Source organism: Ursus arctos, unplaced genomic scaffold (assembly GCF_023065955.2).
Source record: "Ursus arctos isolate Adak ecotype North America unplaced genomic scaffold, UrsArc2.0 scaffold_7, whole genome shotgun sequence".
Taxonomy (NCBI): Eukaryota; Metazoa; Chordata; class Mammalia; order Carnivora; family Ursidae; genus Ursus; species Ursus arctos.
The window spans coordinates 60,929,277-60,944,153 of record NW_026623089.1 but is presented as its reverse complement, the minus strand read 5'-3'; the positions used below and the strand labels follow the sequence as shown (position 1 = coordinate 60,944,153).

The following is a 14,877-nucleotide window of genomic DNA, read 5'->3' as shown; positions in this document are numbered from 1 at the left end:
TGGCAGGTTGCCAGATTACTTACATTACAGTAATAGATTTGCTGACCCCTGACTTCTGCTGTAGAGAAATGTATTGAATTTTTCATAATATCAGATGAGGCAGATCTAAAAACCTAGTAGACGGCACACCATTATTTAACTTGAGATTTAACAAAGCCGGAATCTTTTCAAACCCGCAATTTCTCGTATGATGATAATTTAGTGGCTCAGATGCTAATAAATCAAGGTTATAATGCTATTGATTTGTTAATTTTAACTTGGGTTGATTTTGGTCGTCTTTATTTAAAAAAAAGAAAAAGAAGGAGAAGGAGGAAAAAAAATCTTGCTTTCACAGTGACTGAATTTAATAAGAATCTTGGTGATAGCAAAAGGCTCCCCTACTGTTTCTGCTTTGGGGTGGAAAATGTTATTCTTGTATTATTCCTAGGGAAAAATAAAATCTCATGCTGCTACAAATCTTATGCCTATGGAAAGATGTTATTTTTTAATACATGATGGCTTACCTATTTCAGAGCCATTAATGGCATCGTAAATAAGCATTTTGCTAATCTGAAATGTGAAATCTGGATAATAATAAAGGCCCATGTATCCACCTCGCTTTCAATTCCCAGAATAGATGTAGATCAGGGGTAAAAATCTCTCTGGATTTTCTAATGAATATATTGCTTCTCTTCCCCATTACTTCGGCCCACCTAAAACCCAACCCACATTCTTAGAGTTGCAGCCCATTGAAAATATTTCTCCTGTGTAATGAGTTCTTGGGGGCTGGGGTGCATTTTTGCTTTTATCTGTATAGTTTAGAACCTGATTAAATCTTTGTTGTACTACAAATATTTGAGGAATAATCATCCGCGAGGCACAGGCATGTTGCATTATACTAGATTCTTGATACAATACAAACGTCCTCCGCTTCCTGCATTGGGCAATGTTGACCTTAATATTGGCTAACCTGTTTTTAATGGTATCCCACGTACGCTAAACGTTTAAATGTTCAGAAACCTATAATAGCTTGCGTCCTCTTGCGCTGTAAAAACTTCTAATAATCAAATGATAAGATCATATCCTGTGGGGTAATTGTGTTGTACCGTGACAGGATAACTGAAAAAACATTCAGTGAAAATCGCACCAAACGGAAATCACTATATGAACAGCGATTGTTTGTGTGCTGGGCGAGACCGTGCCCTGTTCTTCAGGGCTTAGCTGGTCATATTTCGACTTGTTTCCTTTTAGCTGCTGCCTTTCTTGTTTTATTTTGGGAACCTTTTTTCCCTGAGCCACTATAATTATCTTTCAGTGATTTAGAAGGGGGGGGGGGAGAAAAACCACCCAATTGACCTTTACACACACACACACACACACACACACACTCACTTGCTCACATAGACTCTCCCTCTGGAAGCCTTGAACAAGCAAGGCTTGTGTTTGGATTCAGTTTTACCTTAGTCATGCCTCTTTCCAGATACAAGAAACATTTAATTCCACATTTCCTGCTTCTGGCTTTAGGCCTTTGACCAGCAAAGTGAAATGTATTTTTTACTGCTGTCGGCCAGCCAGCTGCTGAGTTGAGTGAAGAAGAAAAAAAGGAGAAAGAAAGAAAGAAAGAAAGAAAGAAAGAAAGAAAGAAAGAAAGAAAGAAAGAAAGGGGGAAAACAAAACAAAAAAAAGGAATGAAATGGAAATGTTGCTCTGCTTCTTGAACCTGCAGAGTTGGGTGAGGAAATTCAAGTCTCCTTAGCGCCCACCCCTCTGGACGGCCTGGTGGGCCCAGCACCCGACCCTCAGAGCTGGAGGTGAGGGGTTCTGTGGGGCCCACGCTGGGTGTGTCCCCAGCCAGTTCTGTGCCTCCTCTCACCCTCTCCCCACACCCAGAGGTAACGCTGTCGTGCTTCTCTGCGAGGAGGGCCCCTCAAGGTGAGAGAGGGCCCCTCAGTGAGAGAATGAAGTCAAGGGCAAGGGTGGTCCCAACAAACAGCCACCGTCGGAATACCCAGACTTCAGTGCTGCTGGGGTTCCCATGGCAACCAAACACAAGTAAAACAAACCTATCTGTCCCAACAATAAAACATGTTTTCATTAAAGTCTCTTTAAAATATTTTTTTTCCAACGTACAAACGTAAAAATATTCAATGCCTTTTGCTCCCGGACAAAAATCCCCGACCTGCCGACGTTAAAGGGAATCAAGTCCCTGGCAGAACTGCGCAGATAAAAGGGATTGGGGGTAATGTTGGGGACTTTACAGACGAGACGGGATAAATTCAAGTATGAACAAGATTGCTTTTTTCTCTCGTCTTCTGCTTAGTTATGCTTTTTATTATATAAACATTAACTGTAATATTACAGTGGGAAGCAGGTATTTGGAGGCCATATATTATTTTAGTAAGTCTACACAGAGAGAACAGTTTCCAGTTTTAGCAGCTGTAACATGTTTAAACTCAGTTTGTAATGGGATCTGAAGATAACTATTCCCCATGGGCTGTGTTGATCTTCATGGCTGGCCCACTGCCAGATGGAGGGCTCGAAACTATTATTCACGCCTCCTTGCACATACCTTGTCCGAGCATGCTCAGTAAATGAATTTTGTTTCTAATACGTTGTAAATTGGGATTTCATTTTCCCATAATTTACTTGGTATTTTATTAAACGTTGAAATATTATCACAAATGTCCGCACGTCTGTACCAACAAACCTGAACAGTTGTGTGTGTTTAAGGAGCTGGGATCCAGATTGCATGGTTAGAAACCAATTTCAGGGTAGCTAACAGATATCCAAACCGAAGAAGTTTTTGCCTGGAAGTCTTAGTTTAAAACATAATTAGGGTTCCCAATATTTGAACAGATTTATGTTGTTTATAAGCCAAGTACATTTTCTTCATTGAGTCAACTTGTCTTATTTAAAACAAATTATGTTTGCTGTATTAAAGTTCATATTTTTAAGGCTGAGTCTTGTATTAATCCCACAGTGAGTCATTAATCATACCAAATGCATTATAAAAACTTTAATCACTGAAGTTGAAACTGAGATTGTAATGCAATCCATCCCTTTTAATTACATCAGCTATTTTTCCCTTTCAGATCAAGAGCTATGTTGCAAAGGGAAAACAGATTAAAACTAGAGCTGTTTGATGTTTCTCTTTTTAGAACAATTTTATGTACTTTGTTTTAAAAGTTATATAATTAAAGTGCTTGAATTTTTCAGCCCTCTGATTTTTGTGGCTTGAGTGGTCTGTCCTCCCTCCTTCTCCCCAGGGCCCTCCTTTGTTGGGCACCCCAAAACGGAGCTCATTCTGGAATCCCCTGCCGGCTTCAGAGCTCAGAGGAAGACAGCTGCCTCTCGGCCCCACTGTGCTTGCCTCCCATTAGCCTCTTTATCTTAAGTGTCTGGTCTGTATTTTGACGTGAATGAAAATATAAACTTTGGAGTCAGGCATCTCTAACAAATGGTGGGATGCTTAAGCAAATTATTTAGCCTTTCTGGGGCCTCATCTGCCTCATCTGTTAAAAAGGGAATGATAATAGTAGTCGTGGTAGTAGTAGTAATAATAATCATAGTAGTGCCCCACAAAGATGCGGAGATTATGCGGAATAATCTACATGTGTATCTGGGACATTAACCCGGGGCATAGCTGTACCTCCTAGAATATCGTCCTCATGAGGTCAGGGGCTTTGAATGTTTTGTTCACTGCTGAATGTCAGTGCCTTGAGCTCGGAGCACACAGTAGGTGCTCCATAAATAACCGTTGGCAGAATGATAAATGAATGGCAGCCATCATGAGTGTTGCTGTTATCGCGGTCGTGCCGTTGTTGGCGCTGAGCCAGGTTCCGTGAGCTGTGATAATGATGTTAACTTCGGATGCTTCCGTTGGTATCTTTGGTATATAGATTCACAAGACTAGAAAGATGTCTTGCAAAGGAGTATATAAGTTACCAGGTACTGGTTTTTGACCGAGGGAGTAGAGCCCTAAACTGTGGAGCAAGTTTCTAGAAATGCACTGGTGTCACTGGAGATAGAGTCATTCAATAAACCGCTGGTATTGAGAAAAGAAACTAAACCCCAATAGCTTCGATGTTCCTGGAATTGCCTCCCATGATTGATCATCTCTTCTGATATCCTTCCAGATTAATCCTACCGTATGAAAGGTTTATTAAAGGAGAGGAAGATAAGCCCCTGCCTCCAATCAAACCTCGGAAACAGGAGAACAGTTCACAGGAAAATGAGAATAAAACAAAAGTATCAGGAACCAAACGCATCAAACATGAAATCCCTAAGAGCAAGAAAGAAAAAGAGAACGCCCCGAAGCCCCAGGAGTCATCAGAGGTGAGCTGCTGTCCTCCACAGAAATACCTCTGTGAGACGGGTCCTGGCCCAGGTCTACCAGAGTCCTGCGTCCACAGCCGGGTCCCTGCACCCCTGCAGCCCCAGACTGAGAACGCCTCCCATCTCAGCCTCACAGCTCCCCGGAGAGGGGATCTGTCGGTCTGCTCGGGAGCTGGAAGGCAGTGCGTCGTATCAAATGGAATAGGCCAAGAATAGGATCTAGAAAGATGGGAACATCCTGTAGAAAACTGAGAGCAAATGCCAGCTTTGAGATAGAAGGAGCCAGAGCTTCAGCTCTGTGAAGCCAAGGGACTCCAGTGTGAAAGATGTGGCTTCTTTGCCATTTCACAGCCAGTCTATCTGAGGAGCTGGTGTGACTTTGAAACACGCTTTGTGGGTTCTAGCAAGGAGGGATGTTGAAATGATGCACCATGTCTCTGCGGGACTGTCCTCGAAACTTCAGAGATGGGTTTGCCTTCCATTATGGACCTCTGTGCAACGGCCTTGGGTTGAGACCCATTTAGAAATATCTTAAGGACATATCATTTATAGGAGAATTTGGAATTGTTCCTCTGGAACCATTATTATCTCTCATGTTAACAGGTAGTTTCTGAACCTTTTAAAACCAGTCCCAGCCACCCACAGCCCCCAACAGCTCTTTGGTAGAAGCCATTACTGTCAGCGTGCAGCCAGTCATGGAGGCTGATCTGGGCTCTGTTTCAACATGAATAATAAAAAACCCTACTGCCCGTAAAAAAAAAAAACCAACTTCGCAGCCACATTTGGAGACAGCATGTTCTAGGATCCAACCCCAGAGGGAATTTTGGTGCTGATATTAAACACCCCCTAAAAATCAGGTTTATAATGAACACATAAGAGACTCCCTAATTAAACACTGGCTCTAAATACACACACACACACACCATATACCAACCTCCTTAGAAATTAACCTACCCAACGGGCTCTTGTGTAAGAAGATATTATGAATACCAAGAAAAGACATTTTTGTTGTTTTTATTTTTGTTTCATAATTATTCTAAGCTTTAGTAATTAAAAAAATGGGGGACAAAGATGATGCAGAGAGATTTCTAAACATCTGCAAGCTTGCAACATAAATGGCCAAAAGCAAGGAAATTCCAAGTTAAGGCTCACATTCCATTCTTCCTTTATCCTGTTGGCCTGGTGATTTATTATAGGGTTTTGGATCAGTGAGTTCTATTAGATACCATATGTACAGCATTGCCAAAGCACCAGAGGACAAACTGAGGCCAGAGGCCAGCTGACCTTTGAGTGGCTCCACTTTGGGGATGAAGTTTGAAATGGTTGTTTTGTGAGATGGGGGAGGAATCCTCAGCCCATTGCCCTGAAGCCCACCAGCGTGGGAGATGCTTGTTGCCAAGAGTAGGGCCCGGCTCCCTCCGGCTCACAGAAACCCTTAAAGCCTTCAGGCTCCCTGTTTCTTACAGGCCCCAGTGTCTCGGGGCATTATAAGGTCTGGAGTGTCAAAGGTTATCATGTTCAGGTCATTGGAATGACCTGGAATCTCACACCCTCCCCAAGTTGACTGGATGGTAAGAATTGCTCCCCACTTCCAACATAGACCCATGGATTTGACCAGGTGTCTTTCTTCTCATTGACTGTGTGTTGGGGTTTGGATTTTATTGTTGTCATTGGTGTTTTTATTGTCCTAATTTTTGATGTTTTCCATATGAAACAATGAACTCAATGGAGATAGGAGGGCTTCGAAAGCCATCCCAGGCAGACCCACTGCCTTCAGGTCATTGGATTGCAAGTTGCCTGGTGGGAAGGTACCAGACCGTAAAATGCCGTCCCAGAATAAGGGTCCTTTACTTTTTTTCTGCCTAGCTGTCAGAGACCCCCTAAACCTATTTTCCAGTGACAACCACAGAACTCCATGTAACCAAAGGCCTGGGTCACAGAAACTTCAGTGAGACTGAGTACCCCTGCAGCTTCACTTCAAACCGCAGCCCCATCAGAAACTGACATTTAAATGCAATTTGCCTTTTTCCCTTGGCGTGCTCATTTTCCTGTATTTTCATGTAATGCATAAGCTCAGGAGACCCATGATGACTGTTAATGTAGGACAAGTAATGATATTTGTACTGGAAAAGACAGCTATTAGTACAAAAGAGAGAGAGAGGGAGGATGGAAGGAAAGGAGGGAAGACAAGAAAGACGATAAGCGAAAGCTCTTAGGTCTAACACATCACTAAAAGACAGGGATATCTTCAAGTGGTTTTAAGGAGAAACATCTCTGAAAGGGTGTGATTCCCTAAAATGTTTGTTTCTATGCAGCCCTACACCAGCATCCTCAATCTTACCCAAAGATGGTAATGTGTCCAATACTTCTTTTCTTAACAAAGAAGAACAACGTTCAAGGGATGAGATGGGGGGGAGGGGCTTGGGGGAGAAGACCAGTTCAATACAACCGTTTTGTGACTGTTCTCTAAGACATGTCAGGACAGAGTGACAGTTTTGAAAGGGGCTGTCAGCCAGCTGGGTCACAGATGGAAAGTTAAAATGACCTTCTAAGGTCAAACTTTGCACAGCCCCATAATGCAATGAATGGCTCAAATTGGGCCCACAACTTCAGTCAATAGGGACACATAAAGAGCATCCATCTCATTGACTACAATGTATTCCAGCGAACAGAAAAGCTGTATTTGGGGCGGTGCTCACTGCCTGAATTTCGATAACTTCATTTTTAGTTTTGATAGAAATGTAGTTTGCTACAGCGTAGAAGGACTCCGAGTCCTTCTGTCCCTCAGGTAGACAGGCTGGTGTTGCATCTGCATAATTTCCCAGTATTGTAGCATTTTCTGCATGTCATAGGGCACTGAGTAGAAATTAACACTTACGCATTGCTAATTTTATGCATCGTGCTGAACGCATTAGGATGGGATTTGCTCTCAGAGAAAGGCAAGGGGTTCTAGTACGTTTGTTGCTTGTTGTTCGCATGGGGTTGGTTGGTTTTTGAAAGGGAGATGCTTAAAAAAAAAAATCTTTCTCCAAAGTGTCATGAAGCACAACATGTAATTTAAAACCCATTTGGATAATTGACTGATTTGACAAGAAAACAACCTCAGAATTAAACTATATATTAGAATCAAGGAGTGATAAGATTGTATACCGTCAATAGAGAACACTTTGCTATTTTGATAGGTGTCTCACAAGGGACTTGAGCGAATATGCATTTCCACCCTAATGTTTCCGTAATTTAGATTTCTTTGTTTAGAGCTGTGATTGGGGGGTAATAAAGCTTTACAGAAACTCCCTGCGCTGATTGACAAGCCTGTTTTCAAGAAAAACTGCTGCGTGTAATATTTTGTTTCATAGCAAAATGTGTCAATGCATTTGGCTTCCTTCTGACTGCCTTTTGAAATATTTTATCAGGTTTCATCAGAGCCAGAGAAGGAACAAGAGACTTTAAATCAGAAGAGCATCTCTGAGCCTCTCCCAGCAGCAGACGTGAAGAAGAAAGTGGAAGGGTACCAGGATTTCGCAGCAAGGCCCCTGGGGTCTAGAGCAGACCCAGAAAAGGACAACGACCCAGCTGAAGGTGCCAACAGTGAGAAGGCAGAGGAGCTGGGAGACAAGGGGCCTGCTCCTGCGCTCCCGAGTGGCCCTCCAGCCCCTGAAAGGGGTCCGGCCCTGGCCCCGGGGGCTGGCAAACAGTCCCTCAGCTCTCCCAGTGCTCTTGCGGACTCGAAACAGGACCCCCAGCCCTGCCGTTTTACAGAGAGCCCGGAAAGTGAACTCCAAGAAACACCCTTCCCTGGCTTCCCCAGCGCCCAGCCCCCCCTGGCAAGCCAGAGCGAGCTGGAGGATGACAAGCTGCCTGCGATGGCGGACTACATCGCCAACTGCACCGTGAAGGTGGACCAGCTGGGCAGCGATGACATCCACAACGCACTCAAGCAGACCCCGAAGGTCCTGGTAGTTCAGTCATTTGACATGTTCAAAGACAAAGACCTGACTGGGCCTATGAACGAGAACCATGGACTTAATTACACCCCTCTGCTCTACTCGAGGGGCAACCCGGGCATCATGTCCCCTCTGGCCAAGAAGAAGCTTCTGTCCCAAGTGAGTGGGGCCAGCCTCTCCAGCAGCTACCCCTACGGCTCCCCACCGCCTTTGATCAGCAAAAAGAAACTGATGGCGAGGGATGAGCTGTGTGCGGGTCTGTCCCAGGCCCACCACGGCCAGAGTACTGACCACATGGCAGTCAGCCGGCCGTCAGTGATTCAGCACGTCCAGAGCTTCAGAAGCAAGCCGTCGGAGGAGAGAAAGAGCATCAGTGACCTTTTCAAGCATGACAAGCTGGGTCGATCCGATCCCCACCGCTGCAGCTTCTCCAAGCACCACCTTAGCCCCCTTGCTGACTCCTATGTCCTGAAGCAAGACATTCAGGAGGGCAAGGAGAAGCTCTTGGAGAAGAGGGTGCTCCCCCACTCCCACATGCCCAGCTTCCTGGCCGACTTCTACTCGTCCCCCCATCTGCACAACCTCTACAGACACACCGAACACCATCTTCACAACGAGCAGACGTCCAAGTACCCCTGCAGGGACATGTACAGGGAATCGGAAAACAGTTCCTTCCCTTCCCACAAGCACCAGGAGAAGTTCCACGTGAATTATCTGGCGTCGCTGCATCTGCAGGACAAGAAGGCGGCGGCGACAGAAGCCCCCACGGATGATCAGCCCACGGACCTGAGCCTTCCCAAGAACTTGCACAAACCCACGGGCAAGGTCCTGGGCCTGGCGCACTCGGCCCCGGGGCCCCAGGAGGGCAAGGGCGTCTCCCAGTTCCAGGTCATGAACAGCCAGAGCCGGGACTGTCACCCCAAAGCCTGCCGGGTTTCGCCCATGACCGTGTCGGCCCCTAAAAAGTACCCCGAGTCACTCTCCCGGTCGGGAAAGCCTCACCACGTGCGGCTGGAGAACTTCCGGAAGATCGAAGGCATGGTGCACCCGGTCCTGCAGCGGAAGGCCAGCCCCCAGAACATCGGGGCCGCGCGGCCCATCAAGCGCAGCCTGGAGGATTTGGACCTGGTGATCGCCGGCAAGAAGGCCCGGGCCGTGTCCCCGCTGGACCCGTGCAAGGAGGCGTGTGGCAAGGAGAAGGCCTCCTCCGAGCCCGAGGGCGAAGGCGGCAAGGCGGCGCACGGCGGCCAGGCTGGGGCCGCGTCGGAAGGCCACAAGCTGCCGCTGTCCTCGCCCATCTTCCCAGGTTTGTATTCCGGGAGCCTGTGCGGCTCGGGCCTCAACTCCAGGCTCCCAGCCGGCTATTCCCATTCTCTGCAGTACTTGAAAAACCAGACCGTGCTTTCGCCACTCATGCAGCCCCTGGCTTTCCACTCGCTTGTGATGCAAAGGGGGATTTTTACGTCGCCGACAAATTCTCAGCAGCTTTACAGACACCTGGCCGCGGCCACACCCGTAGGAAGTTCATATGGGGACCTTTTGCACAACAGCATTTACCCTTTAGCTGCTATAAACCCTCAAGCTGCCTTCCCATCTTCTCAGCTGTCGTCCGTACACCCCAGTACAAAACTGTAAGCCCGGCTCTGCCCGGCGTGGCCACCAGAGCTTCCCTCCCCACCCTGGGGGTGACGGCTTATAGAATTAGAAGTCAGTATTTCTTCTAATCCGGGGGTGAGATCAGTCCCAGCCAAAGGGGCCGCCAAGGGGAGGTGAACATACCTGATTTTTCTGGGACAACTCCAGCCTTGGCTGGTCAGTCTGGAGCCCCTTCCAACACAGAAGCCCTTGCACCTAGATGGTTCCCTTTGCACGAGGGTCTCGTGAAGGGATGTATGTGTACCCGGGAAGAATTTAGAAGACCCGGTCTTGAGTTCCGACGGTCAGGAACAATCTGGGCAAAAAAAGGGGGGGGCAGGCATGTCACAGGAAGGGGCAAGGAAGACTGGCAAGTATTTGCCAAGGATGCCCCTCTTTTCCTAAAACTCTCCAAGGTTCAATCAATGCAATGTATAGTGGAACTTCAATAGATCTTTCATTTTGACACTATTAAACAATCCAGAGAAGTAAACACTGTTAAAATGACTGTATATATTTGCTTCTTAAAACTACCCGGATCACTGTTTGCTCACCTAATTTATATACAAGTAGTTCCATTTTCTCCCAGTTCCTTCTTGTCCTTTTTTTTTTTTTAATTAAACAGTATCGCTTTTGTTTGCAGGTCTTTTGTTTTTGTTTTGTTTTGTTTTATTTTGTTTTGTTTTGTTTTCGAGGCTGACTGTCCTAGTTGTTGATGCGTGTTTGTAATTTTTCCACATCTTATCATTTTGAGCAGCTTTGGGTGGTAAAGTTATTGTTTACAAATTGAAGCAACTGATTCTCGTGGAACAAATGAAAAAGAAACAGTTGAGCACACAATAGTGCCAAGAATGTTCCTTTGCAGATCCGCAACTTAAGGATTTTGTTCCTCATAAATGGCATAGTTGAAAGAGCTTATACACTGCTTACCCGGCCAAATGCTTTGCTTTGAAGTATTGGGTTATGTGAAAATATCGAGCATTGTACTTACCTTATCTAGGCTGTGAAACTGTCCTACATACCAGAGGAATCATAAAAACAAAAACCTCACTGGCAGCAAGCTGCTTAATAACAAGAATCTAGAGGACATATTTGTGGGCTGCACAGATATTTTAGGAATTTCAGAAATTAGAACAGAAGCCAAAATGATTTACATTGGTGTTGGCACTGATCCCTTTAAACAGTGTGGGAAAGGGGGTTGGGAAGAAGATGGAGCTCGTCTATCCAGAAGAGATCGGGCCACTGGAGGCCCGGGCGCCAGATACCTTCCCTGGGCCGCGGTCCTTTGAGTAATAGGTAGTCACGTTGCCTTCATCAAGCTGGTTTCTTGCTGTTCCCGAGAAGAACCGCCCAGGCCACATGTCTGGGGAGCACTGGCATACTGGATTACCCATTTCAAAAGAAAGTCATCTTCTCTGGGGTTACGGGGCGTTAGATTTGGGTGCTCTGCGCACCCACTTGGTGGCGTGTGGCGTGTCTCTAACCACCTGGCCATACGGTCCGCTTTATGATTTCTTTTGTCGTTGGAAGAAATGGTCACGTTGTTCACGCAGTCAAAAGACGTGCAGAGTGTGTATTGTCCTTCCTGCCACATGACTGTGTTTGCTGCTGGGTCGTAACATCAAGGTGGATGCGTTTTCTAAGCGTGTGAAAAGTCCATCGATACAGAGTGGCTTTTCTTTCCAAGTCCCCTCCCTGCTGATAAGACTGCTTTGATGACCTCCCCAGCCGACCCTCCCCTCCCCCAACACTCCCTGTAGACCCTCGAACCATAGTTAACCAGTCTTTTACCTCGGAGATATTACTTCTATGAAAATTGATGACAATTTTCAACTTCTAAGTAGGTAACTTGACTGCAAAATAATCACGACTGGTCAACAATGACCCTGCGGCTCTTAAACAAAGCCCTGCATGCCGGGCATTTATATTGAAATGTCTCCATGATATGAAGCCAAATATTCAATGTAACATACTTAATATCCAAAGGTGGAAACAAAAGAATGTAGAGATCTAGTGTTAAGAGTTCCATTTGCTTCAATTAATTATTTACCTTCCTGTGGAATTTCACACATATATATATATATTTACATATATATATATATTTAATAGAACCATAGATAGACTAGTAGAATATAGATTATAAATGTGTGAGTGCAGATTATCCTGCTATTGCACAAGATAGAGGGGGAAAGAGATCTCAATTCCAGCTGGCAGACTGCTAGCCAGGACACCTAGAAGAAAGTTGCATAGATTGAATGGTCGCAGAATCAGAGGACGTGGACGAAGACGGAGTCTCCAGTGTTTCTGCAGCAGGCATGGGCTAGATTGTGCATGGTTTCTGGGGTTTGTTTCTCTAAGAAATGGGGGCCCCCTGTCCCTGGTGGAGCTCACCTATCCGTTTGGAATATGGGCATTTGTTTTCCCCGCTACAGTGATTTCAGTCTGGTTTCATCATGTTGGAATTCGATCACACCATTTTTCAAACAATGTTAACATAGTCCAGCTTTTGTTTTTCTCATCTCTTCCGAGAGGAGACTCACTGTTTCTGTCTGAGGAAGCTCATACCCTCGGCAAAACATCAGGACAAATAAAGAGAAATGGGGGTATACATTCTCAACAGAAGCAGTGTGTTATTTGTTTTAAAACTCCGAACAGAGATCTTGGAAATCTTTCAAAAAAACCATTGAATTCTTCATTGGCTGAGAACTACATTTTAAAAAGTCTTAAATAGGGCTTTGTTTGCATTGTTTGAGTTCAAGGGGCCTTATTATTGAATGGAATTGCACAAGTCTTTCTTTGTGCAATCAAACCATTGTTATTGGTAGTTTAGTAAAGGAAACTGTGGAATCTAATTGGCAATGGAGTCATAAATCTATTTACTGAGCGTGGCTTCCAAGAAATGTTGCAATTCAAAATAGCACTAAGTCCGTGATTTACTGGAGATTTGGAGATTCTAAATAATATTAAAAAAAAAAAAACACAAAAAACCCTTTCCAATGCAACTCCTGGTTTAACTTTTGGCAACTCAAAAAAAAACAACAACAAAAAAACAAAAAAACAAAACAAAACAAACAAAAAAACCCCACCCCAGCCCAACTGAGTTTCAGAATTAAGTATTCTTCTAGTAAGTGATTGGAACTTGTAATATTTGCCACAGGACTGACTTATTTATTTACTAGCTAGAAGCTCTTAAGTTCACTTGTTTATCAGGGCATATACAGAGGGTTTGTTAAAACTCAATGTTGACTTTACAACTTTCTGACCTGGTGCATGAATTCTCAAGTACTGTATTTCAGTGTGTTGGTGTGTCTGATGGAAATTTCGAGGTGATCCCACAAAAATATTTTATGTAGTGTGCCTTCAAAGAGAACCATTTCTTTCTCTTCACTTGTTGTCCCACAAAGTCACATCTGGTGGTGGTCAGCCAAGTCCCATCTGGTCCAGTTTTACTCTTGTCCCAGTTTTAAAGAGAAATGGGAACAAGTTTGCCCTGGTGAGACCCACACCATTTCAATGATTATCCTGAGCACTTAAATTCCAGTGTTGGCTGTTGATGTATTTGATATTCTGCTTGTCTCCCTATGGTTGAAATATGTCTGAAAAATAGCAGCATAATCTCTTGGCTGTTTATACTTTTTTAAACTTTCCTGTGTTGTAAATATTGTATACTTTTGGTGATCCCAGCTATGTAACCTCTCTGCTCTGTAAGGTGATTATGTGTATATAGCAACATGGCCCAGTGATATTACATAGTTTCCCAATGGAGAGGTTATTGAGTAACCTTTGCATTCGTTTAAACACTACCAGAAGAATGCTGAGCCAAACTATAAACACTCAATTTTGTATGTTTTCCAAATTGTACTTATTACTGCTTTTGATACTGTATTACGTGCCAATAGTTTCCCAATCACATAGCAGGCAAGAGATATTTTGTACTTTTTGATCCACTGTAATATTTAATAAAAAATGTTACTATCTGTTTCCTTTGGGTGTGAGCAATCTGTTACTTCTTCCTGAGGAGTCCTGGGGCCTCACAAAGCTTCTTTCCACCCCATCATCTCCAAACTGGATCACAGCAGTGATGATGGTGGCAGTGCTGGTGGTGGCGATGGTGACGATGGTGTCTGTAGTTTGTTGAGAGCCTGCTGCGTGCCCAGCTGGCATACAGTATCTTTAGTCTTCGGAACCCCACGTGAATACAGCTATGCCCATTTTACTGATGAGAAAACTACGGCTTAGAGAGATAAATCAACTCACCCCAGATCATCTAACAAACTGGCAGAGTCGGGAATTGAACCCAGAGCTCTGAAGTCTATGACTTCCTTTGTATGCTACAGGCCTGTCCTGGCAGATAACAAAAGTCACTGTCTGTTTACTTGGTCCACAAAGATTTACCCATGCCTCAATTGCCAAGCATAGCATTAGGAGCTGGGAATACAATGGTGAGGAAAAGATAAATATTGTCTCCCAGGCTTACATATCTTATGAGAAAGAGTTAATCAAGTAATCACCCATAGAAATACAAAACCTCACCCTGACCTAGTTCCGGGGGAGAGGAAGATGATAACTAAAGTGATACATGAAGAGGAAGTGGTGACTAAAATGACATGTGAAGGATGAGTATGAGTTGACCAGGTGATAGGGAATTGGGAGAAGAGGAGTCCAAATGGCACCACATGTGCAAAGGCCCTGTGGCAGAAACAAGTTCGGTTTATCATGGGAATACAAAAAAAAAAAAAAAAAAAAAAAAAAAAAAGAAGAAGAAGAAAAAGAAAAAGAAAGAAAGACCATGTGATAGAAGCATGATTTACAAGGTCCGGGGAACGAGGTTGAGGTGAGGTGAGAGAGTATAACAGAGGCCAACTGGGTCAGGCTAACAGACCAGACTGAGCATTTTGGTCTTTTTTCTAAGTAAGAAGAGGTTGAAGCGGGGAGGTAACTTATTCGGATTTCTTTCAGTGTCACCTTCTGGCTGCTGTGGGAA

The 14,877-nt window shown here is 44.5% G+C and overlaps 1 protein-coding gene across 3 annotated transcripts in view; it reads left to right on the top strand.

Annotated features, from left to right (window-relative positions):
• ARID5B (AT-rich interaction domain 5B) overlaps nt 1-13,876 on the top strand; it is a 176,433-nt gene extending 162,557 nt beyond the window's left edge. For all 3 annotated transcript variants that reach the window (XM_026504293.4, XM_044386103.3, XM_026504294.4), the window contains 2 exons: nt 4,116-4,314; nt 7,728-13,876. In XM_026504293.4, the coding sequence (XP_026360078.2) occupies nt 4,116-4,314; nt 7,728-9,893 (2,365 nt within the window). In that variant the 3' untranslated portion in view covers nt 9,894-13,876. The remainder of the gene's footprint in view (nt 1-4,115; nt 4,315-7,727) is intronic.
• The last annotated feature ends 1,001 nt before the right edge of the window (nt 13,877-14,877 follow it).